The sequence below is a fragment of the Mauremys mutica genome, chromosome 25 (genome assembly GCF_020497125.1).
Source record: "Mauremys mutica isolate MM-2020 ecotype Southern chromosome 25, ASM2049712v1, whole genome shotgun sequence".
NCBI classification, from domain to species: Eukaryota; Metazoa; Chordata; order Testudines; family Geoemydidae; genus Mauremys; species Mauremys mutica.
In genome coordinates, this window is record NC_059096.1 from 8,551,991 (window position 1) to 8,578,283 (window position 26,293).

General features: G+C 55.3%; 1 protein-coding gene across 2 annotated transcripts; it reads left to right on the forward strand.

Annotated features, from left to right (window-relative positions):
* Window positions 1–4,524: 4,524 nt before the first annotated feature.
* Window positions 4,525–25,916, forward strand: LIMD2 (LIM domain containing 2). Of its 2 annotated transcripts, XM_044999548.1 has the most exons (6): window positions 4,525–4,700; window positions 15,975–16,115; window positions 17,919–18,058; window positions 23,342–23,386; window positions 23,860–23,999; window positions 24,554–25,445. In XM_044999548.1, the coding sequence occupies exons 3-6, from the start codon at window positions 18,017–18,019 to the stop codon at window positions 24,711–24,713; spliced, it is 387 nt and encodes a 128-aa protein (XP_044855483.1). In that variant the 5' UTR covers window positions 4,525–4,700; window positions 15,975–16,115; window positions 17,919–18,016; the 3' UTR covers window positions 24,714–25,445. The 2 variants fall into 2 exon arrangements, with proteins under 2 accessions (XP_044855483.1, XP_044855482.1); XM_044999547.1 differs by lacking the exons at window positions 4,525–4,700; window positions 15,975–16,115; window positions 17,919–18,058 and adding an exon at window positions 19,560–23,258 and having other exon boundaries at window positions 24,554–25,916.
* Window positions 25,917–26,293: the final 377 nt, after the last annotated feature.

Sequence of the window (26,293 nt, forward strand, 5' to 3'; positions counted from 1 at the left end):
GGGCTGCAAGAGGAGGGCAGGAACCATGAATTACCATGGGGCACGAGAATCCAGCATGGGATCCCCGTGAAGGGGAAAAATGCCAGGTTACCGAGCACTAGAGGATGCCCCGTGTAACAGGAGGGGGAGATGCCGAATGCCTTTTATTGTACATGCAGCAGGGCTACTCAATCCCCTTTGTCTTAGCTGGGTAGCTAAGGCTCCTTCTCCCCAATTCCTGCCAATGCACCTGATTTGGAGCCTTTCCTCTGCTATTCTGGTCCGACTCCTTTACCAGTGGGAAAAGGAGGGTGTCCTGGCATAGAGGGGTGTGGAGTGGAGCAGAGCATAGGAGGTGGGCTGCTACACTTTCTAGTTAAGGTCCTTCCCCGACAGATGATATAAACTCATATCCATGTTGCCCTTTGTGCATTCAGTCACTTAGCCAGAGATCAGATTAATGAACAGAGTCCTCTTGTCCAGAATGCTCCTAGCCTTGTGGGAGTGTAACACAGGAGATCCTAGCAGTGTAACACTGGAGATCTGGGTTCTAGTCCTGGCTCTGCCAGGGGGCTTTGGGCAAGTCTCTGTGCATCTGTAAAATGGCGCTGATGATCCTGGCCTCTTTTGTAAAGTGCTTTGAGATCATCTGATGAAACATGCTGCACAAGAGCCTGGTATTTGTATTGATTAATCTGTTTCCATGTCTCAGTCATGTAGGACGGCTCCAGGTGCAAAGATGTACATCCCTAGCACACGGCAGGGGTCTGTATCTCTCCGGTGGCTATGCTTCCAGCTTCCTAACACAAAACCTAAACCACTGCCCACAAATTGACTTAGCCAAGTAGTAAAACACAATCAAATACACACACGTCTCCTGTACCGGAGCCAAGAGGCCTGATTCTTCACTGCCCTGCACCTTTGTCGTCACACAGTGCAATGGGAGTGCAAAATGCTACAGAAGGGTAACAATTTACACCCTCCCTTGCGCTGGTGCAAACGATGGCACAAGATACAGGGCAGTGCCGGAACTTCCTTATTCTGCCTTGTATTGGGTGTCTGTCAGTAACGGCTCTCAGTGGCTTTCTGATCAAACAGCTGCTGCTTTCTCTTCAGAACAGTTCCTTCTGCTGCGCTCAGTTCCCACGCTGAGGTGGGGCCACGCCCTGGAGACTGTGTTTGCTGCTTTGGCTGTTTTTCGAAGCCGGTGTGTGGGTGGGAGATATGCTTCCTCTCTAAGCACCTGAGCAAAGTTGCTGGCATTCTGGATGTCCTCAAGAACCAGAGACCCAGGAGAGGAAGGAAGGCCCCTTGGTCAGGGGGACAGGTTGGGAGATCTAATTCAGGTCCCTCTGTCATAGACTATCTGTGTGACCACGCGTATGCCTACACTGCATTTGTAAACCAAGGCTCAGACTCAGGTTTGACCCCAACCCTCCCTACCATCCACACACAACTCTTTCTGACTTAGCTCAGCGAGCCCTCTGGACCTGGATCCTAGGACTCACCAGGGGAATGGGTCCTAGGACACACATCCAAGCCCTGTCATTTTGCAGTGTGGATGCAGGTCAAGCTGCAGACCTGAGTCAGAATGTTGGTGTGAGCGTGTTACATGCCTTTGAGACCCAGGTTTACAATGCAGTGCGGACGCTCAAGCCTGGGCTCAGAAACACCAAGGCCACAAGCCCAGGTTCCACAGACCCGGGTTTACAATGCAGCGTAGACGTACTCTCTGTGCCTCACTTCCCCATCTGTGCTGTGGGGATAGCAGCACTGCCCTACCTCACGGGTATATTAAAGGTTGTGGGGTGCTCAGGTAGCAATGTCACAGGGGTCAGTTAAGTACCATGGATAGAGCCAGTCTCCTGAGTTTTGCTTAGGTGTTTTCGGTTCTTCCTATAAGGTTCTCCCTCAGCAGCAGATCTAACACATCACTTGGTGTGGGTGGATGCTATAGCTGTGACCTTTGTGGCTTGCTAGACACTTTTCTGTTTGAAATCCAACCTCCTCTCTCACTTACTCGGCTTGACATTGTTGTATTTCTTCTGTTCTAGTTTCCTGGTATATGTTTCTTTTCTAACTACTTCAGGCTGATTGTCTTTGGCTCCAGAAGCATATTAGATGTTGGTAGTAAGAGTTTTGTCCTGGCCATAAGTTTCTGAAGTTGTGATCCCAATAAAACATCATGGAGAGTGTTGTGATATTTGAACAATGCTAAAGAGAGATGCCTTGAATCCACTAGGGTTGGAGGTGGTTTTTTATTCAAGGATGAAATCCCGGCCCCATTAGAGTCAACAGGAGTGGTACCATTGGTGTCAATGAGGCCAGGATTTCAGCCCCCAAGCCTTTGCTATTTGTGTTGACTTTCCCGCCAACTCATTTGGCTGTGCAGTGCGGCTGTACCTGAACTGGTCTATCCAAGGGAATTGCTGAATTGAGTCATTTGGGAAGTGTGGGGAATTTTCTAGTATCCCCTGGTGAGCAAAGGGTACATTGCTACCCAGTGTGATTTGCAACAGCTCAGTTGCATTTTTTTTTTTTTGGACCAAGGGCAACGAGGAATCTCACGTGCGTTCAGTGGTTCTTTTCCACGGTGTTGCCTGTGTTCATTGTAGATTTCACACTCAGATATCTTCTCTTTCATGGCAGCATTCATGACATAATGGGGCATCTGCGACTCTTCTTACGTCTCACTACCCAGATGGGCACTGTGCATTATGCATAGTATTTCTGAACTTAGGCTGTGGGGACTTTATTATAGTGATCATATTCTTAACCAAGTAATTTAGTGTCTGTATTTGCTCAGCAACATCTAATTTTACCATCCAGTCAAGTTCAGCGGTGTCAGTGATAATGGAACTTTATGTACGCAGTGTTATTGTTGCTGTGTTGTTCTGTGAGATTAGAGACAAGGTGAATGAGGTAATATCTTTTATTGGACCAACATCTGTTGGCGAGAGAGACAAACTTAGGCGTTTATGCAGAGCTCATCTTCAGGTCTGGGAAACATACTCACAGGGGGAACAGATTGTTTAGCATAACTTGTTAACGCATATTTCGAGGGATCATTCAGGGTGAAGTGGCCTGTTAACGCCCCTGTAGTCACAGGGGGGAAAGGATGCGGTTTTATGTCATACGTGTCTTTTAGGCCATACGGTGGGATCTGTATCTGTGTCAGTGTGATGTATTATGTTGTTTTTACATCCCAGCCCATTGAACACCTCTGGAAATTCATTAATGTTTTTTGCATTTTGTTCTGTAGACAAATTCTGCACCTGTTAGGTCACCTGGATGCATTTGCAGACGGATGTTTCATCTAAACACACCTAGGGCTTCCTGCAGGGCATCAAACTGTATGTGTCCTTGTAGAGATCAATCAGTGTAACTGTGCTACGTAGGCACCTTTGGGGACCATTCTGTGAAACCAGCTTAGTTTTTATCACTAATTTGCTACTGGGGTTCTTAATACATTTACAGAGCAAAACTCCCCAACAGGTTGGTGTGTGACACTGGAAAGAAGTGAACGAAGGGCGAATTTAAAAAGAGCTGTTGGAGCTGAGCACAGCGTAGTCACAGACTTTCTGGGTGCCCTTGGGCAAATCACTTAGTCTCTCAGTGTCGAGGGGTGATATTAATGCTTCCTGTCTTCACAGGGAGGTTGTGAGGGTGAATGAAGTAAAGACTGTGAGGTGCTCAGACACTACAGAGGTGGGCGGCAGTAAGCACCTTCGATGGATGCCTTCTCGGGTCCTTAGGAAGGGAGCATGTCAGCTGTGAACCTTAGGGGGAGGGATCTCCCAAGGCAAATGCATCAACCTGTAGTCCCCCAATTTTAGCAAGCCCTGGAACTTGGGAACGGGGCTGTGGGAAGGAGGGAACCTCTGGGGGCTGAGGGGGGCTGCCAGGAGCAGAGAGAATCTTGCCCTGTAGTGTTGCTAAGTGGGCCCGAGCGTCTCTAGCCAAAGGACACTGCTGACCCCCTCTCCATAGATGGCTGCAGGTCCGGCTTTATGACCCGCGGTGCCCGATTCCAATACCCGGCGGCGGTCCAGGCTTCGGCAGCACTTTGGCGGCAGAGGGTCCGCTCTGGGTCTTCCATGGCACCAAAGGACCCCTCCCCCGCCACCAAAATGCTGCTTAAGACCCCCGGAGCGGGGCCCTCTTAGGCACGGGGCCCGATTCCGGGGAATCGGGGGCATTGGCTTAAAGCCGGCCCTGGATGGCTGAGCCCGAACCCCAGAACTTTGCCAGGGGGTCTTGTGGGGTGGGGGCTGTTTGGAGAACCAGCCCCAGCTTGACAGCAGCGTAGGAGGAATGATGGTTTGTCCTGGCACTGCCAGAGAGAGGCAGGCACCTGAGGCATGTGCCCTGGAGAGATCTGCTCACATTGGGACAGGCCAGGAAAGCAACTTGGATTTTTATTTGGGGGGGGCAGAGAGAGAGACTGGCGGGAGGGGGACCGAGGAGGAGGCGGGGGGGTTATAGGTTGCTTCACACAAAGGAGAAAAGCAAGGAGCCAATCACAGGCTGCAGCCTTGTGATAAAAGGACCAGCGAGGCGGCTGGAGGGAGCTGGCAGGAAGCAGCTCCCAGGGCTGAGTCTGGGCAGAAAACACCCAGCCAAGCCCCCCCCGCTCCTGGCCGGAGGGACGCCCAGACCCGGCTGCCGGGGAAGCGCCCTCCGCCCTGCAGCCCCCGCGAGGAGCCCTGCCCGGGCACAGGGTGAGTCCCCGGGGCTGCGGGAGGCAACGGGGCGCGCGGGCTCCGCCGGGCGGAGGAGACCGGGCTGCGGGCGGGGCGGGGGGGGTGATGGGGGCTGCTGCTCATCGCGGGGGGGGGGAGCGGGCTGGAGGGGCAGAAGGATGCCCGGGGGGGGGGCGAGGGATGGAGAGATGCACAGAGAGGCAGACACGAGCCAGGGAGAAGGAGGCGCATGGACCATTGCACAGCGGGGGAGGGGGCATGGGAAGGGGGGATCCGGCCCAGGCCGATTTATGGGAGGGGGGGGTTCATAAGACAGGCCAGGGGGAGGCGCCTGCAACTTTTGCTCTCCGAGGAGGCAGTGGGAGGAGGGCTAGATTCCCCCATCGGGGCCAGCATCTTCAGGCTGCATGAACCCCAAGGGGGGGGGGCTGGTTTTGGCCAGTGGCCAGAGCTTAGTTTGTGCCAGGGCTGAGCCCTGGGCCGGGCAGTTCAGGGCCCCGTCGGTCGCCTCTGGGCCGGGCAGTTCAGGGTCCCACCGCCTCTGGGCCGGGCAGTTCAGAGCCCGGTCGCCTCCGGGCCGGGCAGTTCAAGGCCCCGTCGGTCGCCTCCGGGCCGGGCGGTTCAGAGCCCCGTCGCCTCCGGGCCGGGCAGTTCAGGGTCCCACCGCCTCTGGGCTTGCCACATCAGTTATGAAAGTAAAACAATTGCTTGAGCCCGGGCACCGCTTTCGTTACACATTAAGCCCTGCCGGGGGTAGGGTGACCAGACAGCAAGTGTGAAAAATCGGGACAGGGTTTGGGGGGTAATAGGAGCCTATATAAGAAAAAGCCCCAAATATCGGGACTGTCCCTATAAAATCGGGACATCTGGTCACCCTAGCCGGGGGGGTCCCTTCAGGACATGGGGTCAGCCCGGGGCCAGGCGGCGTGAACCCGTAGCCCTCTGGGGAGAGGGACACCTCTCCGAGCCTTGCCTGGCATTGCAAGGCGAGGAGCTGGCCTGGAGATGAGCAGAAGCGAGAGCGAGCGGGCCGGGCCGATGCTGGGCTGAAGACACAGCCCTGAAGCCGGCGGGAACAGTTTGGTTCTAACTTGTGGTCCCTCAGAAATGCCTTTTTGGTCAAACGGAACCGTTTGGTGGCAATGTAGCGGTTGTGATGGAAACTTCCGCGGGTCCAGGCTAGCTTGTCTGGTCTGTCCCCTGCTCCGTGGTAGGGACATGCCTACGGGACGGGGGGAGATGCCAGTTCAAAGTCCTGCTCTGCCTAATTCGAAGCAGGGAACTGAATCTGGTTTTCCCACAGCCCAGGGCTATTGAGGTGTTTCTCATGCTCCCCCCCCCACTTCTTGTTTTCCAGCCAGCCCTCCTCACCCCCACTGTCTGCACCGCATGGTTGTTTTTTCCTCCCTTGAATTTCCCAGCCTTGGTTGGGCTGTAACCTCTTCAGCAGCTCTTTGTCACATGCTGCAATACACACGAGGGAGGGGCTGGAGGGTGTGTGTGTGTCCATTTTTAATGTGATCAGAGAAACCAGAGATGGAAGATGAGCTGTTAGATCACAGCTAGTTTATCCCCCTTGGCTAATGCAGGATTATTCCTGACAGTGCATTTCCTAATGTCTCATCCAGTCCAGCTTTAAACCTCTTGAGCGAGGGGCTTTCATGGCTTCCCTTGGGAGATTGTTCCAGGTCTAGGAGTTTTAATAATAAAATCTTGCTCTTATCTAGCACTTTGCATCTGTAGATTTCAAAATGCTTTCCCAGGAGGTCAGGATCATTGTCCCCATGCTACAGATGGGGGAAACGGAAGCCCAGAGAGATGACGCACTGACCCGTTGGATTCGAATGGATCATTTAAAACCTAGTCCAGTTGAAACTGACAGGAAGTGACTTGTGGGCCAAACTTGTAGGCTTGTTAACCCCAATCAAGGATCGGGTCCCCATTGTGCTAGCTGCTATGCAAACAAAAAAACAAGAAGACAGCCCCTGAGGGTGCTTCCGTCTGCATGTTAGACAGGATGCAACTGGTAGATGCAACACAGACCCATTGGCTGAGAGTGCGAGAGAACCACAAAGCAGAGAGAGTTTAGTAGAAAAGCAGAGAGCGGCAAATTTGAAGGGGACAGTGGAGTTTCAGATGAATTAAGCCAGTTTTCAGATGAATTAAGCCAGAACGACTGGCTTTCCACACCCTCTAATGTCTCCTACGTGTTTTTTTTTTAATGTCTAGTCTCCAAATCACCTTGATCCAGAAATCCCAAGTGGTTTGTGTTTGGTCTCATCGGCACTGGTACCATTCAGTACTGGTGAGGTGTGGGATAGGGCTCAGTTCGACAGTCGTAGCCCTGCAAACTGTGACCCTCCAATAACTCCCATCAGTGGCTGGCTGGGTTCTTGCACGCATTTCTTGGGAGACACGCTAGCCTGGATGAATGGAACTGAGCCACCCTGGAGATGGAGTTGAAGAACTCTGAGGGGTCCAATGCAGGGAGAGGTGGCCTGGAGCCAAAGGGACGTCCAGTCCTGGTAGAACTCCACCGTGGTCCTTGTTACGATTTTTATAAGGGCCATTAGCTTGTGTGGCCAACCCAAAATCCAGGAAGAGGCTTGATTATCATGTTCTGAAAACTATGCCCCTTTAAGGTGTCTCAGGGCTGGAGACCCCAAAACTGAAGGATCCCAAACCACTAATCACCATGGAAAATCTTGCCTCTTTTCTGATGTGCTGGACACCCTGATATTCCATTGACTTTAATGGGACTCATGGGTGCTCAGCATGTCTGACAAATCAAGCCTGTGTCTATTTATAGGCTTTCTAGCAGAAGAAAGCATAAGTGTTGAGTGTGTGTTCATATGTGAGCATCTCTAGGTACATTCAAAAAAACTAAGGAAATTCCCAGACAAAAACATTGTTAAGATCTAGTTACCATTGTCAGGATGGACCAGTGGCTTCTGGTAATGCACCTTAGGAGAGTGGGGTAGCTGCTTTTTTTTCAATGCCAGAAAACCAATACATTCTACCTTACGATCTATGTCAGAATGGTTCTCTCTACGAGCCTCAAATTAACCACTCAATGCCTTGTCTGTCCCACTGTCTTAGCCATTTGCCTGTACCCAGCTCCTACAGACCCTCTAGTTCTAACCATCTACCTGTGGAACTCTCCGCCCCAGTATGACTGGAAGTCAGAAACCACTGGAAGATTCTAAAAGGGGGGGGAAATGATTTTATGGTCAGTGTAATTTGCAGCACTGTGGTATTCAAAGTGCCTGGGGCAGGGAATGAGCTGAGAGCAGCTGTGGGGATCAGGAATGAATCCCGTGCTCCCATACACAGCAACGTATGCCAGTCTGGCTGCGTTACGTGTATTGCTTTTTCCAACCCCTGAAGCATCAGGTAATGGCTGTTGCCAGGAGCAGGACACCAAATGGACCAGTATTTCGGCAAGGCAAAGCTAATGCTCCTATGGGTTGCCTGGTGTCTAATTAGCTGAGCTACACAACAAGGGCCTGATCCTGAGATGAGCCAAGCACCCCCGACTCCCACTCACTTCAGTGTCAGCTTTCAGGAGCGGGCCCAGCCAGGCTGCAGCCGGCTGGTAATGGTCCCAAGCGCGGCTCTGATAGCGTGTGGAACCTCCCAAGGAGATGGCTTCCCTGCAGTGACGCTTGAAGGCTGCTGGGAGGCTTTAGCAAGCGATTGCTTCCGGGGGGGGAATTTTTCTCCCTCAGGATCAGCCAGTGAGCCCATTATGGGCAGCCTCCTCAGCCCCTGAGGGGCACAGGGAGTCCTGGGCCACTTTCTGGGGAGCCAGTGGGTCTAGAGGGAGCAGGGTGCAGCCCCCCTTGGCCAGACACGGTGATGGAAGGAGGAGTGAAAAGGCACAAAAGCTGTCTAGAGTTTATGGGATTGTCTCTGGGGCACCCCATGTCCTGTAGAGTTCTGGGGCATCCCGGTAGGAACGTGCCAGAGTCCAGATGCTTATCGGACAGACATCAGAAAGTGTCAACTCCAGCAGAAGATTCACCTCCAAACCCCTCGGCACCTCTGACCTGCCAGCGAGAAGGCTGGAACTGGAGTAGGGGTTCCCCTCTTTGCTCCAAATTCCTGGCCGTGGGGGTAGAAAATCCTTCTGCCACATTGGAGGGAGAGTCAGGACCTGACCAGCGGTAACGACAATAAACAGATGTGGCCCAGCGCCTTTACCAGCCAGTTAGGTATTTACGTGCCTAACTCCCTCTGAAATCAATGGGCGTTAAGAGCCTATAGACCTTTGAGGATCTGGGCCTTATGGCACGGAGCGAGCCACAGGGTCCTTAACTGTTCTCTTCATGAGAGTCAATTAGCCCCACTCATTACCACATTGCAGTCTCATGTGCAAGTCCCAGATCTCCTCAAAGGAACTCTGCTTCCACCAGTGACCAGACTGTCCCAACCATCCCTCCAGCGCTGATTATGGGCACCTCTTTTCCTGGTGGCTGGCGTTCGCATTCAGTGCAAGCTCACAGCTCTTGAGGCATCTATCATGGCCAGCGTGCTAACTCAGGGCTTGCTCTGCTGAGAGCTGGGCCTGTCAGCCTGACGGGTTAGGGCAGATACGGTGCTGCTGCTCTCCGGCGTCAGGCAGGGGAACCCTTTGCCCAGCACCACTCCTCCAATTCCACTGGCGTCCAGCTGACTCTGCACCTATCAACTGCAGGAATCCGCCAGCAGCGCTTTCTCCAGACGCCTCCTTAAGACTCGCCTCTGTTGCAGTGCCCACAGGATGCTGCCGACTGAACACAGCTGGGCCCGGGGCGAGTGGAGCCCAACACTACTTCTGGGAAACGTTCACTTTTAGTGCTAGCGCATCTGCCCTCTTCCTGCCCCAGTTTTTCTATTGTCTTGTCAGATCTCTCTGGGGACTGCCTTCTGCCTACCCGTTTCTCAGCACCTGAGGCACTAATGCAATACAAATCATAACAATCGTTTGTTTTCTAATTGACCTCTCTGCTGTGCCTCAGTTTCCTCTGGCCATAAAGTAGGGGAGTCTCAGCACCCCCCCACCCCATCTGACAGGGAGCTGAGGGGCTTGTACAGTGCTTTGAGATCCCACTATTGAAAGGCAGTTGCTATGGATCTCAACATTCCCATCTGCCTGGTGTCCTTCCAAAGACACCTGCTCCAGCCTCTCCCATTTTGCTTCCAAGGATAATTCTGGGGGTGAGTGGGAGGGTTTTTTCCTCTCCGTTCCAAAGTGGTTCGGGCAGTGTCGCCCCTGACAAAGGCAGCCCTGTTTCTCCTAGAAACTTATTTCTCTTCAGCATCCTTCAGCAGCTCCTCTGCAGATTTCCTTCCCACGGGCAATCTTTCAAGAGGCAACGCGGCAGCAAGATGTGGCTGGAAAAGGGATAGAACTGTGAGCTTGGTGCTCTGTATCTGCACCCAATCCTGCAAGGCACTGAGCAACTCCAACTGAAGTCAATGGTAGCTGCTGGGTTAGCATCTAGGGAAGGTACTTACCTGCCCCCATTACTATAGTCTCTGAGCACCCTGTGAAGTAGGGCAGTGCTAATATTCCTATGTTATAGATGCAGAGCCAGGCTAAGTGACTTGTCCAAGGTCACACAGGAAAGCTGGTAGCACAGGGACTTGAACTTGCACCTCTGCAGTCCCTGGCAAGGGCCTGCACCACTCGGCCATCCTTTGTCTCCCCACCTTGGTGGTGGAGGAGAATCACCCATGTGCTATTCATTCCTGGTCCGTATGTTTCCCAGTGTCTCCCATGCAGTACAGGTCAGAGAGCGCTAGGGGGCGCTCCTAGTCTGCCACAGACTAACCCCGCCCTCCCGTGACCTGCTCCAGCTGCTGTTATCCGCCCGCCCGCCCCTCCAAGCTTCCAGTGAGAGCTCGCACGTGAGCCCTGAGCGTGCTCAGCCCCAGGCTCTCTCCTAGCTTGCACTAATGGGCGGGGCCGGAAGGAAAACCTCCCTCCCTGGGATACTCAGTTAGGTCCCTGATGTGTTCCCCTGCCCTCTGTGAGCCCATCTGGACCCAGCAAAGGGGATGCTCGCGCTAGTGCAGCCTCCCAGCCCCACGGGGATCAGGGTGGAACGCCTGCTGCCGATCTAGCCCAGGCCAGTCAAGGCCCCAAAACTATTGCTATAGAAACGGGGGCACCTCTGCCCGGTGCAGTGAGTTTGGGGGGTCTCAGATTAGCTCCAGATGTCAAAAAAAATTCAGTTAGTGCCAACTGATGCCCTGGTTGGCAGAGAGGGCAAGGGCTGAATGGGCCATGGAAACTGAGGGTGGACGGAGGCACACTAGTGACTGCGTGTGTGTGAAATGTGCGCTGTCACTGCTTGCACACGATGGCTAAGCCAGGAGAATCAACCCCAAGGGCCGTCAGGCTGGGCTCTTTCACAGATGCTTCCCTGGTGCAGAGGGAAGAGCCGTGTCTAAGGTACTGAGTGCAAATCATCCCCCTGTTCTGGCAGAGCACGTGTTGATTTGGATACCTGGCACCTTTCACCGGCCGGAAATTCACTCAAAGGACGTTAGCAAATGAGGCCAGGCGCCCTTCACATGGTGCTGTTTCTCGTGGACCTGCAGCGCGAGGGAGCCTTCCTGCCCTGCGCTTTACCCTTGGGAAAGTCTGACGCGAAGGACGATGATCCGACCAGTAAACACCCCGCGCAGTGCTTGTAATAGGAACCATATGCTTGAGAGGGGCCCGGTGCCTGGCTTGCTAGCCCTACAGGAAGCATTTTGGCTTTCCAAAGAACCGCTCACCAGCTGGCCAGAGGTTGCTCCAGGCCCGGGCTGAGTGGCCTGGGAGAAGAGAATGCAGTGAGGGGAGGGAGGAAATCTTCATCTCTGCCGTGCCGAGAGGTACCACTGCCCCTCACAAATATACTGCCGAAAGTCTCCTTAGTCCTGTGAGAGCAAATGGCAGGTGTAGATTTCACTGCGGCAGGGCAGATCATGTCCTCCGAGTGACACGCCAGCATGGGGCGACGGTTAGCAGAATGCAGAGTTGGACAGACCCTGTGTGTGTGGAGGTTGTTCGTTGCGACGATCGGGTACTGTTTCTTTAAATCTGTAGCAGGAAACCGGGGGTGGTGGGAAAGATTCTAGGCAGAAACTCTTCAGTGAAGCGGAGAGGCAGAGCAGCTTAAGGGATAATAAATATGTGGAGATATACCTAGCTCATAGCACTGGAAGGGACCCCAGAAGGTCATTGAGTCCAGCCCCCTGCCTTTACTAGCAGGACCAAGTACTGATTTTGTCCCAGATCCCTAAGTGGCTCCCTCAAGGATTGAACTCATAACTCTGGGTTTAGGAGGCCAATGCTCAAACCACTGAGCCTGTTCTCCTTATTCTAATAAAGTTCCTTGTTCAGTGTCAGCAGAAAGTGACTCATTTTGTGGTGCTTCAGCATTGTCACATGGCATTCATGGCTGCTGGAGCCCCTCCCACCCTGCAGATACCTTCAGCTTGTCTCCAGAGACAATAATTAAATAAAAGAACGGAAGGGCCAGACCCTGAGGTCCTGACTCCGGCACACACTTGCTGAAGTCTCTGGGAGTTTGCCTCAGCCAGGACTTCAGGACTCTGCCCTATGCAAGTCCAGCGTTGGTGAATTGTCATGGACGGGCGCAGGCTTCCATTGTGCTGTCCCGGTGCCCCCTCCATCCCACGCCCTGCCCTGCCCTTTGTAAAACCCTGACCTGGAGGGGCGCCCGCTAATGGTGAAGGGGCAGATTGGTCACCATCGTTTGTTCCATTCATCCGCTCTCTGCTGACAAGGGGCAGGAGGTGCCTGTTCCACTGGGGGTCTGCACTGAGAACCCACCAACTCATTCCCCACAGGTTCCCAAGCAGGCGTCAGGTGGCAGCAACCGTTGGCCTGAGTGGATGTTCCAGCTGGCAGAGCGAAGCGGGAAACACAAAGTTTCCTCAACAGGGATTTTGTGCTATGACTTAAGATGCCCCAAAGCCCCGAGGGGCCCCGCAGGGTGAGAATCCCAGCAGGAGACATTTCCCACGTCTCCCCTTCACGGCCAGCCCTGCTCACTCTCTGACAAGCGCCGCTGCTGCTGAGTCAGCCCAGAGTTGCTCCCGACTGGGGGGAATCCAGTCCCAGCGGCAGCTGGCGACAACGCTCCATTTCCCAAGAGCATCCGACGCAGAACGTCAATAGGGGCCATGAGAAAGCAGCACCGAGTCTGCTTGGTTATTAAAACAAAAATAATCAAGTCGCCCCTTTTGTTACTGCCAGTGTGTCAAGCTGCCTGCGCTCGATGGGCCACAGAGAAGGATTAGGGCTGGATAATCGACCGCTAATTAGCACCCACTAATAGAGAGCCTCTCATCGCTGGATCCCAAAGTGCTCCACATTAGAGCTGGGTGGGAAACAGTTTTCCTGTCCCATGAATATATTCCAGAGTTTGACATTTTTCCCTGTCTCAGACTGGGGATGAAAAGTCGAAATCGCAAAAATATTTGTGAACCAAAAAACGGACCCCCCCCGCCCCCCCGGTTTGAGTCAATCAGAACATTTTGATCATATCAAAACATTTTGTCTTGATGTCGACCCTTTTTCTATTGATGAGAAAACAACTTGTTGCAAAATTCCTGACCAGCTGTATTCTACAGACACAATTAGCCTTGCAAAGCACAGCCCTCCATGGGCGGTCCAGTTGGTCAATATCAGAAGCGACACCTTGCAGGTGGGGAAACTGAGGCAGGCGCCGGCACGCTGCCTTGACCAAGGTGTCAAAGTGAGTGAGTCGCAGAGCCAGGAGTAGAAATGACAATAAGATTCAGCAGAAATCACTGCAAACCCAGCCGTGATCACTGGGCTGCAGTGGGCGTGATTCTCATTTGCACGTAAAGGGGGTGTAAATGGCACTGCCAGAGGGGTGTAGCACCCCCCTTTTCCAGAGAGATCAACTCCCATTTAGGCAACAAGGACTCAAGTTTTAAGAGCCCAGCATCCAGCATGCAGCCCCCTCACTGTGGGTGCACTGAGTCCTCGAAAGACTGACCCATAAGGCACAAGTGCGCACGACTCGCCGGCTCCCTGCACCTGGTATTGCAGAGCCTGATGTGTTTCATCAGTGCTGGTTTTACAGTCCAGCCAAACCCTGGTTGGGCAGCCTTCTGTGTTGAGAGACTGAGGGCCCAACTCGTCGCTGGCGTGACGCCACTGAAGGCAGTGGCATTGCGCCAGGGATGAATCTGGCCCAGTCCCCTCCACCTCCATTCAAAGACAAGCTCCGTTACCCAGCTGGTTTTTGCTGCTTCCTGCGTGATCACGGATAGTTGCTCTGTCGGCTTTGTTCCAGCAGGAGTGACCTTAAGAGCTAAGTATCCTCTGTGGTGGGTGGAAGCAAGTCTCAATCCCCTCCTCCTCGCTCTCGCCGGGGCATCGGGCGATGTGTGGCCAGCGACCAGTCCCACTTCTTGGTGTGTAAGGCGCACCCGCCACAGGCCGCACCTCTGCACATGGCTGCTGACCTGCTCTCCCTCACACAAGATCGCTGTCTCCTGCCATGCCTGTCCCTCTCTCTGCTTCATCAGCTCTGGTTCATTCCAGAGCTCAGCCCCTCTCGTTCGCCCGCAGCGTCATTGTCCCACACACGCTCTAAGGGGTTTGTGTGTCCCTCCATTGCTGTAGTGTCGGAGCATCTCACAGTCGCTAATGTATTTATCCTCACAACGGGCCTGGGAGGGTACAGATGGGAAACCAAGGCACAGAGAGGCTGAGTCTTACCTGAGATCACACAGGAAGCCAGTGGCAGGACCAGAGAGAGGGGTCCCTGCCCACCGCACCACGCTTCCTTCCTGCTCTGTGACTATTTCTTCCTGTTCTAGAACGCTGTAAAACCATAGGAACTGAGAGGCAGCGCGGCCCAGCGGCTAGACCCTGGAGTGACACTCAGAAGGGCTGGGTTCTGTTCCCTGCCAGGTGACCTCTTTGGGCTCAGTCACCAAGTTCAGCTGGGAATGATCCAGCCTGGAAAACCCAGGCCCTTGATGCCACCTGCAGAGTTTGCTTGTTTAAAGCTGTTCTCCCCTGCGTGGCTGAGCGTGCAGGCTCCGTGTTGCCACGCTGATCGGCTCCATGTGACTGGCAGGGGCTGCACGGGTTGGTTAGAGGATCTGGACCCATTAGCCGCCTGCAGCAAACCAGGGATGTCTAGCCAAAGCTTTCCCCAGACTGATGGGCGGTGGCCGTGGGCAAAGTGCAGTGAGCAGGTGGCGGTTCTCGAGCGGCAGCACTGCGCTCCGGACAGCGGTTCTAGAGCAGAGGGGGCGGCACGTAGGAAGTGTGTCCTGGAATGGCTGGGATGACGATGGAGCGTGGAAGGAAGTTCTGGAGCCGGGGGAGAGCCACCTGTAATGCTACTCTTGGCCACGAAACCATGCATGGAAAGGCTGCTCTAGAGACACTGGTAAAGCCTCTATGGGCTGGGAGGGCGACAACCCTTCTGGATGCATCGACGCTGGCAAGTGTGGGCCCTGCAATTCACCATCTGTGCAGCTCCCAGCAGCGGAGGCTGTAGTGTAGACAGGAGCCGGCGTTCTTACCATCATATCCTCTGAGCCCGACTCCTGAGCCCTGTCTGCACTAGCACCTCCATTGGCGGGGCGGCCGCATTGTGGGTAGCTGCAACCCGGTGGGTTCTGACCTAACACAGGATGTTTGACCCACCCTCCTGAGCGCACCCTTCCCCTGGCGGTTTTCAGGGCTGCCTCCCTGTCCTCTGGCAGGAAGGATGTGTAGCAACATCTCCTGTTCAATCCCCGCAGAGCTGTGCACCGCGGGGCCCCGCCACTGGGCCTTCGTTACTGAGACGAGGGGGTCTGAGCCGGGTACGTGCACGGAGGGGAGGGTCTCTGACAGGGGTCTGCGCAGGGCAGGGGGCGCGGGGGGAGCTTTGGTGGGGTGTGTGGAAGGAGGGGGATTGCAGGTGTGGGGCACGGTGAGGGATGTGTGAAGGGTGGGGGTTTAGGGATGGGGTCGGTGAGAAACCTAGGGGCTTTCTGCACATCTTGGCAGCTGTTTCCCCGTCCGTTGGTGTCTCGCTCTCTGGACGTGTTTTGGGGCAGCGGGGATGACACCCCCGTGACCCCAGAGAACAGGCCGGTTAGGCCCTGGGCCCCCCGACTGGAGTGGGTTTACATCAGGGCGGTGGGGCACTGGGCAGTGCCAAGCCCCCCGGCGTCGGAGCCTGCGCCCCCCAGCCCGCACTGGGCGATGCTGTCACTGCTCTACCGGGGCAGACCAGCTCTGTGTTTTCTCTGTAGGTCTCCCCAGACCCGAGCGTCTCCTTGGTGCTGAGAACATCGCATCCCCAGAGGGCCAATCTCCTGACGAGGACGAAGCATCTCAACTCGTCGCTCGGCTCCACCCGAGCCGCGGCCTCTGCTGGAGCTTGACGGGGACCGGTAAGAGCTTTGTTTCTGTTTCAGCCCTGGTTCTGGCTGGAACAGGAAGCTTCTCGGGAGGTCCACAGACCCCTTTGATGGGCCTAAGGAGGGAGCGGGCCCTGGTTTGCTTTTGAAGGGTGTGTGCCCTGCAGGGGCGGCTCTACGTTTTTGGCCGCCCCAAGCAGTCATGCGCGGGAGGCGCCCCGGAGCCGCGGGAGCAGCGGACCTCCCGCGGGCATGACTGCAGAGGGACCGCTGGTCCCGCGTGGCTCGGCTGGACCTCCCGCGGCTGCGGACGGTTCGCGGGTCCGGCGGCTCCGCTTGAGCTGCCGCAGTCATGCCTGCGGGAGGTCCAGCCGAGCTGCGGGACAAGCGCCCCCTCCGCAGTCATGCCTGCGGCAGGTCCAGTCGTCCCGGGGCTCCGGTGGACCTCCCGCAGGCATGACTGCGGCAGGTCCGCCGGCCCAGCCTGCCGCCCCCCCCCGGCCGCAGGGGACGCCCCCTAGATTTTGCCGCCCTAGGCACCAGCTTGTTTTGCTGGTGCCTAGAGCCGCCCCTGGTGCCCTGGGGCAGGCCCCAGGCCGGGGCCTGAGCCCCTCCAGGTGGGTGTGGATCGTGAACCCCCTTGTTAGTGGGTGTTTGGATGCAGGGTTCTGGTTCCGGCAGGCAGTGGCTGTCCTGCTCTGACCCCGCCGAGCGTGTCACTCCGGCTGCACAGCTTGGCGGAGCAGGAAATAACAAGCAAACCACAGAGGAGACGGGAAATGAGTTGGGTAAAATCGGAACCACTTTCTCAGGCGCTGCAGTGCCTGCAAATCCTGCGCGCTCGGCCTGAGGGCAGCGTGGAGCCTGGTGGTGGTGGGGGGGCACCTGGCCCCTCCTCCAGCTAGAGCCGAGGGTCTGTGCAGGGGGTGACCCCAGCTCTCTTAGAACCATACCCAGTCTGTGCGGGTGCCTGCTTTTCCCCACGGCTTAGCACCCCCTGGGAGCTGGGCAAGACCTCCCCAGGACCTGTGTGTCTCCAAGTCAGCCTGTTCTCCCCACAGACAGATCACTCACAACCCCGTTCAGGGTCCCGCTGATCGCCGGGCTCCCTGCCTTGACAGAACAGCTGCGTGACTGGCCTGGAGTCTGGCCGTGGCATCCGCGCTGCTAACGGCTCCGCCATTATCATTTCTCTGTAGCACCCAAGAGCCCCCGTCATGGGCCGGGTACTGTACAGTCGCCCCCAGGTGCATGCTGGGAGGCTACTAGCCAGAGCCATTGTGTTTTTCCTATTACCCCCCACCCCCGTCCCAATTTTTCACACTTGCCGTCTGGTCACCCTACCGGCCTCTGGGCTTAACTCAGCTCAGGGGGGAGCTCACAAAGGTATAGAGGTGCCGAACTCGCGTTAATTCCAGTGGAAGTTAGGCACCTTTGTGAATCGCATCCTTAGTGCTCAGGCTGGGACTTTCTAAGGGGCCTGGGAGATTTGGGCGCCTAAATCTCTCCGATTCCTTAGACAAGCCCAGGCGCTTGAGCCGAGAGGCTGGACCCTGGGGAAGGAGGAAGGTGTGGTCAGGCAAGGGACAGCACTGAGGATTTGAACCACCTCCTCCCCAGCAGCAACGAGCCGCTCAGTTGCCGCTGCCCTTTCCCCATGTCACACCGTGGAAGCCTGGAGCTGCTGCCCCTCGGGGCTGCTCGGCAAATTTGCCCAGGACCCAGCTTGTGAATTCACCTGGTCAGGGTCAAGTCTCGAACTGGTGGCAGCTTGTCTGGGGCGAGGGAACGGCTCTGCCCTAACGAGCCGTGCGCCTCTTGACATTTCATCCCCAGCTATCGCAAGGGGCCAGACTTAGCCACAGCCGCCCGGCCGCGTTTGGCCACCAACGTCAACCTCAGGATTAAACCAAAAGACAGAGGGGGAAGGAACCATGTTCCAGGCCAAGGGACCAGCCAGCGCGACCTCCACGCACGTAAGTGTCCTCCTCACCCCCGGGAGTTATTATTTCACACAGCAAGAGTCGGAACCGCCCCGCAAAGGAACTGCGTGTTCCCAGGGGCGGAGAGCACGCACTGAGCGCTTGGAAACATGCTTCGGGTCATGGGTGATCGATCAGCCGTTACTGCAGCTGGTTGACTAGTTAAACTCTGCTAGGTGTAATGCAAACCCACTCAGTGTCATGCCATCCAGGGGCAGCTGGGCCGAGTTTGATGCAGCTGCTGCAGACTTGGCTAAGAGCGCTGGGTATGCTAGTGCCAGAGGTCCGTGGGTCCAGGGTGAGTGTTGCATATGTGAGGCTTTTTTGGGGCCTGCAGCTTGATGTGACACTAGAGGCTTGTATTCCTCACTCTGGTCGCGACGTGGCCACGGTCCCTGGCATTTTCACCCTCTTTAGCATGACCGTGTCTGCTTCCAAAACTGCATCTCCAAGCTGTATTGGTCACCATGGAAGATATTTCAGTCATCCAATCCGGGAGCAGAGATGATGCCACGTCACTTAGTTGACCAACCAGACAACAGGGACAGTGACTAATCTGAGCAACAAATTCACTACTATCCAGGGGTGCTGGAAGAATTTTTATAGTGGGGGGGCTGAGAGCCATTGAACCAAACTGGATATAATAGAAACCACTTCAAGCCAGGGGGTGTGGCAGCCCCCGCCCTCCCGCTCCCCTAGTTTCAGCATCTATGCTACTATCCCATTGGCTGAAAACAGTTGGCCCAGGCTATCCGGAGGATACTTACCAGTGCCGACCATGTTAGAAAAGAATCGGGATCAGCGATGTCTTGAGGAAGGGTTTGACCAGAGGTGGTGCCTTTTGGGCCAGCTTTTCACAAGAGCTCACCCCCGCGTTGGGTGCTGAGCACTGGTGAAAATCGGGCCATTAACTATCACAGTGGCGGCTGTTGGGTACTTTGGAAAATCTGCCCCCCAGTTGTGACTGACAAGCAATCGGAAATTTAACCCCAAGGAAGCAGAAATCTGATTAGCTGGGTCTGTGGCCCGCCCGCCATGTTACCACTCACCCCTTTCCTGCCTTGCGGTGCTGAGTGCTTATTTGTGTTTCCATGGCAGTCTGTGATCTCCATCAGGAGCATATGTATCAGTCAGGATCAGGCTAGGTAGAGCTGGACAAAGACCCGAGAACATCCCGTGCTAGGACAGGAGCTAGTCCTTCCCCCGAGGGACGACGTGGCGGATATTAAGCAGGCAGCGCGCTTGACCTGAGGCTGCTGAGAAGCGATGAGACATGGGACGCTGCCGATAGAGCTGCCCAGGGACGTATTTCAGCTTCCAAGTGATGATGTTTTTCCTGGTTCAGGGAAGTTGTTCCCAGGGGCACTGAGCGTGCCGGCCAGGCACAGAGATGGCTGGGCAGACTGTGCATAGTCCGAGCCCGAGCCAGGCACAGAGATGTCTGGCCCCATTTACCCATCAGTGATGAGACGTGCAGGTCAGTTACATGGGCGTCTGTGGGACTATGTGGAGGTCTCGCTCTGCAGCTGACCCCTTGGCAAGGGGCAGCTTCTTTTCTAAACCCTGCAGCTGCTTCTGCCCAGTCAGGGGAGTCCATCTAGTTTCACGGGGCCTGATTTTCTTCTCCGTTCTACAGATCTCTCTCCATTAAGATCATTGGGTGACTCCAGGCTTGGGCTGGTGTGAGTGAGGCCTTGTCTTCACCTTAGGGTGACCAGATGTCCCGATTTTATAGGGACAGTCCCGATTTTGGGGTCTTTTTCGTATATAGGTTCCTATTACCCCCCCACCCCCTGTCCTGATTTTTCACACGTGGTGTCTGGTCACCCTACTTCACCTACAGTGGCACAGCTCTCCTGTCGGCGTCGTTAACCCACCTCCCCGAGAGGCGGTAGCTGTGTTGACGGGAGAAGCTCTCCGGTCGGCGCAGCACTGTCTAGGCGGAGGGTAAGGTCGGTGTAACTCCGTTGCTCGGGGGTATGGATTTTTCACACCCCTGAGTGACGTAGTTATAACGATATAGGGCTGTAGCGCAGACCTGGCCTGAGAGGAGAATTTGGCCCCTGGCCTCAGCCGTATTGTGCCAGGCACTGAGAACAGCTGGGAAATGTCTGCGGAGGCGGCTCCGGGAAATGGGCATTTCCAGCATGTGTGTTACACAAACTGTTTCCCCCGAAAATACCGATGGAGCCAGAGGGAGCAGAGGCGGCGCTGAGAAAGGCGGAGGGGGTGGCTGGAGGGAGAGAGAGGGAGGCTGTTCCAGACAGCAGGCGTTGGAGAGGAGAAGACTCTTGCAGTAGCAGGCTATTGTCGGGGGACAGAGAGGAGGCAGGGGAAGGCGAGAGTTGGTCAGGGGCAGCTTTGCCTGGAGTTACAAAGCTTTAGCAAACAGGCTGAAACGGACATATTTCCATTACCCAGTTCATTGACTTCCCTGCTCCCTGAGTTGGGTTATGCTGCTGAGTAACGTGCTAGGAAGCCCGTGAAGCCCCTAAACACCTCGTTGAGAGATGATCTCTGTGGGCCTGATTCTCCACCGCCACGTGCGACACGCAGTCACTTACGCCAGTGCTGCCAGGTCAGACAGGGAGTGACTCGCACCCGCGTTGCACTGTCAGCGACAAGCCAGGGGAGCAGAGTCAGGGTGGAACGGGTGAGGTGATGGGGCAGATGAAGCCGGGGTGGAATGGCAGTAGAATCTCTGGGCACCAGGGCTGGATGAGATGCTGCTGCTGACATCGGTAGTGCCAGGGTGCAGGGCCCTGTGCCGCTGGAGTGTTGTTATGCTTATAAGAAGCACAGGGGATCGTTTTCAGGGGAAAAGGCAATACGCTGCATTTACTGACGATACAACAAATTAGCATATGCATTTAATTACATTACACACACACACAGTCCCACCAGTTAACGTTACAGTTACCAGTCCAGAGTCCGGATCGATCCAGTGGCCAGCGAGGTTGATCACGGGTAGGGAGGAGCCGGGCTCCGTCAGTCCCGACACGATGATCCGGGGAAGTCTTGGCAGGACGAGCCCAAGGTTTCATGGCAAGGCCCCCTGTTTATATAGTGATTTTGTTTTTATTGGGACCAATGAGTTTTGCACCGTCCTGCTATAATTGTTGTTTGACGAGTGTTTGTTTTTTTTAAATCGTTGGGTCTTTTTTTTTGAGGGAGTTATTTTATGCTGGTTTTGATTAGAGCTATTTTATTTTTATTGCTGGGGCCTGTTTTATTTTTTGAGTTGTTCATTTGCCCGCTTTTGACATTTTAATAGGGGCGCGGTGCAGCCTCCTGGTGCGCGGCCGTTTGGCGCCGGGTTTTTTAGACGCTCTGGTTTAGTGATGGCCTTGACACTTAGGCTTTACTATACATTTTTTTATTTACACACAAAACAGAATTAATTTACACAGAACATTTTGAACAGGGGCCATTACATTGCAATGCAAAAGAAAAACAATGACGGCTTCTTTTACTTATTTTAAAATGCTAAATCTACAACAAAGGGATGACCCTTAAAGGTTTGTTACTGCCTTGAAATTAGTCCCGATACAAAGAAATTCTGGCAGATGCATGTCTACCAATGGCACATTAGGCCAGTCCTTTTTGCTACTCAAAAAGGGTGGCTGGCAGGCTATGGTGAAATCATACAGGAATACATTTCATTATTATTTTATTTTTTTAAATTATACAAAATACAAACATAAAATGTTACTATTACTTGTCACCCTTTTTGACCCTTCAAGACCAGTTCTTGAGTGCGTCATAGTTTATACAACTGTTTCAGAGCAATATATTGAGAGGCAATTTGAGCCTGTGGTTGTAATTTAACAAACATGCTTTTTGTTCAACAGCACATGCAACACATTTCTAGCAAGCAAACACAGGACACTATTAACACAACTAGTAACGGGTGACACATGATAGACAATAGGCCCTTAGACGTTGGGCACCGGCCTGTAAAAACGTCCTACCAGTGTTAGGCTGGGTTTTTAGACCTAGCAATTTGCATGTTTTTATTTGCATGTAATATGTGAATGACACATTTCCCTCTATTCCTTTGTGTCTGTGCTTTCTCGGAGATGATTAAACAGGTTGAGCCTTTTGGTGGCAGACAAATGGAGCAGAGCAAGTATATCTGCAGTGAGCTGCGGTCTGTTTAATGCAGCTGGAGCTGAGTAATGCCTGTGTTAGTGTCTGTGCTTGGAGGGGCTGGCGGGAGAGGGTGAGGGAAGCAGTCAGAGAGGAAGGCTGGTTTTGTGGCTGAGACAATGGATCGGGATTCAGGAGTTCTAGGGTCAATTCTCTGTTGTGCCACAGGCTGCCTGGGTGACCTTGGGCAAATCACCTGACCGGTCTGTGCTCAGTTCCTCATCTGTAAAATGTAGATACCGAGACTTCCTTTTTCCCACCCTTCAGCTGGTTTATCTCTTCGGCTTGTAAACCCTTTGGGGAAGCAACTGTGGGTCTGTGGAGCACCTAGTGCGGTGGGACCCTGAGCTCAGCTGCGGTATCTCAGCACGGCCGTAATACAATGAAATAATCTGTGCAGCCAGCCAGTCACGTCACTGACCGGATTATGGGCTGCAGCAGTGGGCGCGTGTATCAGCAAGCATCATTCCCGAGCCATGGATGCAGGGTGGCCATCATACGCTAAGCTCTTGCTTGGCTTGTCTCATTACGAAATCTCTGGGTTTCCTGTATGATGAGGGACAGCAGGTAGAGCGGGGGCTTAGCTGGTAAAGTGAGGTGAAGCATCTAGCCCCCAAACTCTGATCTGCAATGCCTGAGGATTCACTGAGGGGTGTGTCTGCCTGTCTGGCAGCTGTGTTGATGTGGGGACCATGTTTTCTAAAGCACTCAGCTCCCAATTAGGGGTCAGAGTAAAGGCCAGACTTCTTAAAAGTGGACCCAATGTGCTGAGCCCTAGCGAATCTGGCCCTGATTGTGGGGGCTGGGCTTTTGAAAATTCTGGCCTAAGCATGTTGAGTGCCCTCTAGTGGTAGTTCCAATGATAGTTCTACTTAGTACAGGAAATGGCCGTTGGACTACGTTACCCAGAAGCCTTAGGAGGAAGTTGATTGTTTCATTGCCCGGTGTGTCATCAGCAATGAACCTAAAAGTTCCTTATAAAACAAACCCCCTCCCACACGTGTCTAATATGCCACAATCTCCCTGCTTCCCAGTCAGGCACCAGGTATCTCTTTGCTGCCTGGCCGGCTCCTTCTCCTGCCGCATGTTGGGTGAGTCTCTCACTTTGATTTCTCTCCCCCACTTTAGGAGGCAAAGAGCAACTCTGGAGGCAGCACGGTGCAGCGTTCCAAGGTACCTGACCCGCACGACCCCCATTCCCCACCCTAGGGGCTGCGTGTTCTGAACGAGGCGGCGTAACTCAAAGGCAATGGACGGGTCTGGCAGGCCGGGGGCTGGGCCAAGGTGGCTTTTGCCCCGAGTGTGTGATAGGCGATATATGGAAAGAACCGAGCACAAGGCAGCCGGTTCCCACGTCACCTTGTGCTCTGTGCCTATAGCCGCTGTCAAGCGAAGTGGGGCTGGGTCACCATTTGGATGGAAACCTCCAGGGAAGAGCTATTTGCTGGGGGTGGGGTGGGGGGTGGATGTCTCTGGTTTGCACAGATGCAATGCCCCAGCATTCGGGCTAATTTGAAATGCTAATAATGACCCAGCGGGTGGGCCGTGGGGGCGGCCAGACACCTGGGTTCCCTTGATGCTGTGGGCACTCAGCAGGCGGCACGTTCCCCTCACCCCCATCTCCCTTTGGTTTCGGGGAGGCGCAGTCGTTCAGCCTGAAAGCCCAGGTGAAGGAGATGTGCGCGGCCTGCCAAAAACCCGTCTACCCCATGGAGCGGCTGGTGGCCGATAAATTCGTCTTCCATAACGCCTGCTTCTGCTGCAAGCACTGCAATGCCAAGCTCAGGTGAGTAGGGGGCTGGGCTGGGGGCGAGGTTGGGCTGAGCCCCCCAGGAGTCACAGCCCCTTTGTTCAGACTCGGGATCAAGTGCTGGAGTCCTGAGAAAAGCCGTGCAGGGCGAGGCACTGCCCAGAGCTCTCCCGGTGGCGCGGAAGGACCAGAACCGCTGCACCGGCCGGAGCGGCAGCCCCAGGCGTCCCAGCATGGCTGGAGCACAGGTATTAAGGGAGGAAACTCAAATGTTAGTTGAATGCAACCAGCGGGCCTCACTGACGCGCCCCAGGTCCCATGCCAGCCTGCACTGGGTCAGTACGGGGAGCGCTGCTAGTTTGGCTTCTCCAAAGGCCTGGTCAGGAGTGTGGAGACGTGACAGGGCTTTACTCCCGTCCTACCCCTCACTGATTCCCCCCAGCTCCACTCCCCAAGCCCCTCTGCTCTGCTCCGCCCCTGCTCCCCTCTGCCTCACATTCTCCCTTTTGAAGTCCCGGTTGCCGTTGCGCCTCCTTGTGGCCTGCTGGCGTCTCCCGGCGCTCGGCTGACCCGTGCCGCCTTCCTTTCAGCCTGGGCAGCTACGCGGCGCTGCACGGCGAGTTCTACTGCAAGCCCCACTTCCAGCAGCTGTTCAAGAGCAAAGGCAACTACGACGAGGGGTTCGGGCGCAAGCAGCACAAGGAGCTGTGGGTGCACAAGGAGGTGGAGAGCGGGACCAAGACGGCGTGATGGGGCCCGTTCCCGCCCCCCCACCCCGCCGACCCCAGAAGGGGCAACGTGGAGTGCACAGCTGAACCGAGGGCTGACTGAGCTGCTGTAAAACAAAGGGGACCCGCAGGGGGCAGGCAGATGCCGCCCGGCTCCAAACAGCCACGTGGCCGGGGTGGCGGGGGCGTGTCCTTTGGCAGGTGGGTGCTGGGAAGCGCAAGGCTCAGTGGGGGCAGTTGGAGGGGGCCGACCTGACTGGAGGATGAGCCTTGAGAGCAGGTGCTCGGTGGGAGAGGGTCAGGGCTGGCCTGGGTGTATCTGCTAATATCTATATGGGGCCCCCCCCCCCTTGCAGAAATCGGGGAAGAGCCGCTGGGCGCCTGCCAGACGAGCATGCAAAGTGCACGTCCTTTAACCCCGTCCCCATTCACGAGGCCCAGGTGTCTGCTGCTCTGGAGAAGGAAGCAGCTGGGAGCCCACAGAGCCAGTGCCATGGTGTCAGCTGCCCCCCTCCCACTCCCGTCCTGCCTGCCGGAGAAGCGGGGGTGGGGTGTCGCTCTTTGGTTTGCAGCAGCTCAGGCCAGCTGAGGTTGTTCAGCCTTCCCGAGGTTGCCCCGTGACCGTTTAACGTTGTCTGTCTGGTTTTTCTATTTGCCTTTGATTGGTACGTTCTGCACCGGGCCGCGGCCACGCGCTTTTTTTGATTATTTTTGTAATACAAGGTTTCCGAGCCTTGCCTGCCTCGTTCTGCTTTCTGGGGGGGTCAGAGCCGATGGTGGGGGTGAGTGCCCCCTGCTGGCCAGATGCTAGAGTTGACTGCCCCAGAGAGCCCCCGCTTTGCCAGCCACATGGACAGGAGGTGGTGGGAGGCGGAAGGTGCCTCCCCTGCCTGGGCGTCATACCAGGCCCTTTCAGGTAGCATTTCTACCAGTGAGTCACACGGGAATCTCCTCATGCCGGGGCTGGGCTGAGCTGGCCGTCACCCAGGGCAGCTCAGCCTGCAGGTGCCGCTAAGAGCTGGCTGGGTGAGTCTAACTGAGCCTGGCTCCAGCCCCGCAGCCAGGGTGTCTGAGCAGGGACAGACAGCAAGCGAAGTGCGGGCGGCTGCATGCAGAGTGTGCGTCACACAAGTGTGTGTGTGCATCTGGCAGAGGGTGGGTGCAAAGACAGCAGAACCCACATCCTGAACCCTGGCTGACCGCCAGCACACGCAGCGCAAGGTGCCCGATGCGGTTAGAGGAGGACGGGCGAGGCTGGCCAGCGGCTGGTGTAAGGGAGGCCAGTGTGCCACAGAGGCTCCCACCCCTTCCCCATTCAGCCAGTACCGCTGCACCGAGCAGCTAAACACCAGTGCGCGTTTCCCCCATGATCATCTCAGCCCCTGGTGGGGATTGGGGGGGGAGGGGGGGTGCAACCCCCTCCCCGCTTGCCAAAGCCAGATTGACACGAATCACGACCCAATCAGCTTTCTGATGCACCCAGGGCATGGCCACAGGCTTCCTTCAGCAAGTCACTGGGCTGCTCCGTGCCTGTTTCCCCATCACCAAAGTGGGGCGCAGTGAGCCTGACCCACCGTCTCAGCCCCTGTGTGGGGGGTGGGA

Coding starts and splice junctions, on each gene's coding strand:
- LIMD2 (XM_044999547.1), top strand. CDS start 23,073: ATGATAGTTCTACTTAGTACAGGAAATGGCCGTTGGACTACGTTACCC. Junction 23,387..23,859: donor GCACGGTGCAGCGTTCCAAG/GTACCTGACCCG, acceptor GGGGAGGCGCAG/TCGTTCAGCCTGAAAGCCCA. Junction 24,000..24,553: donor CACTGCAATGCCAAGCTCAG/GTGAGTAGGGGG, acceptor CCTTCCTTTCAG/CCTGGGCAGCTACGCGGCGC.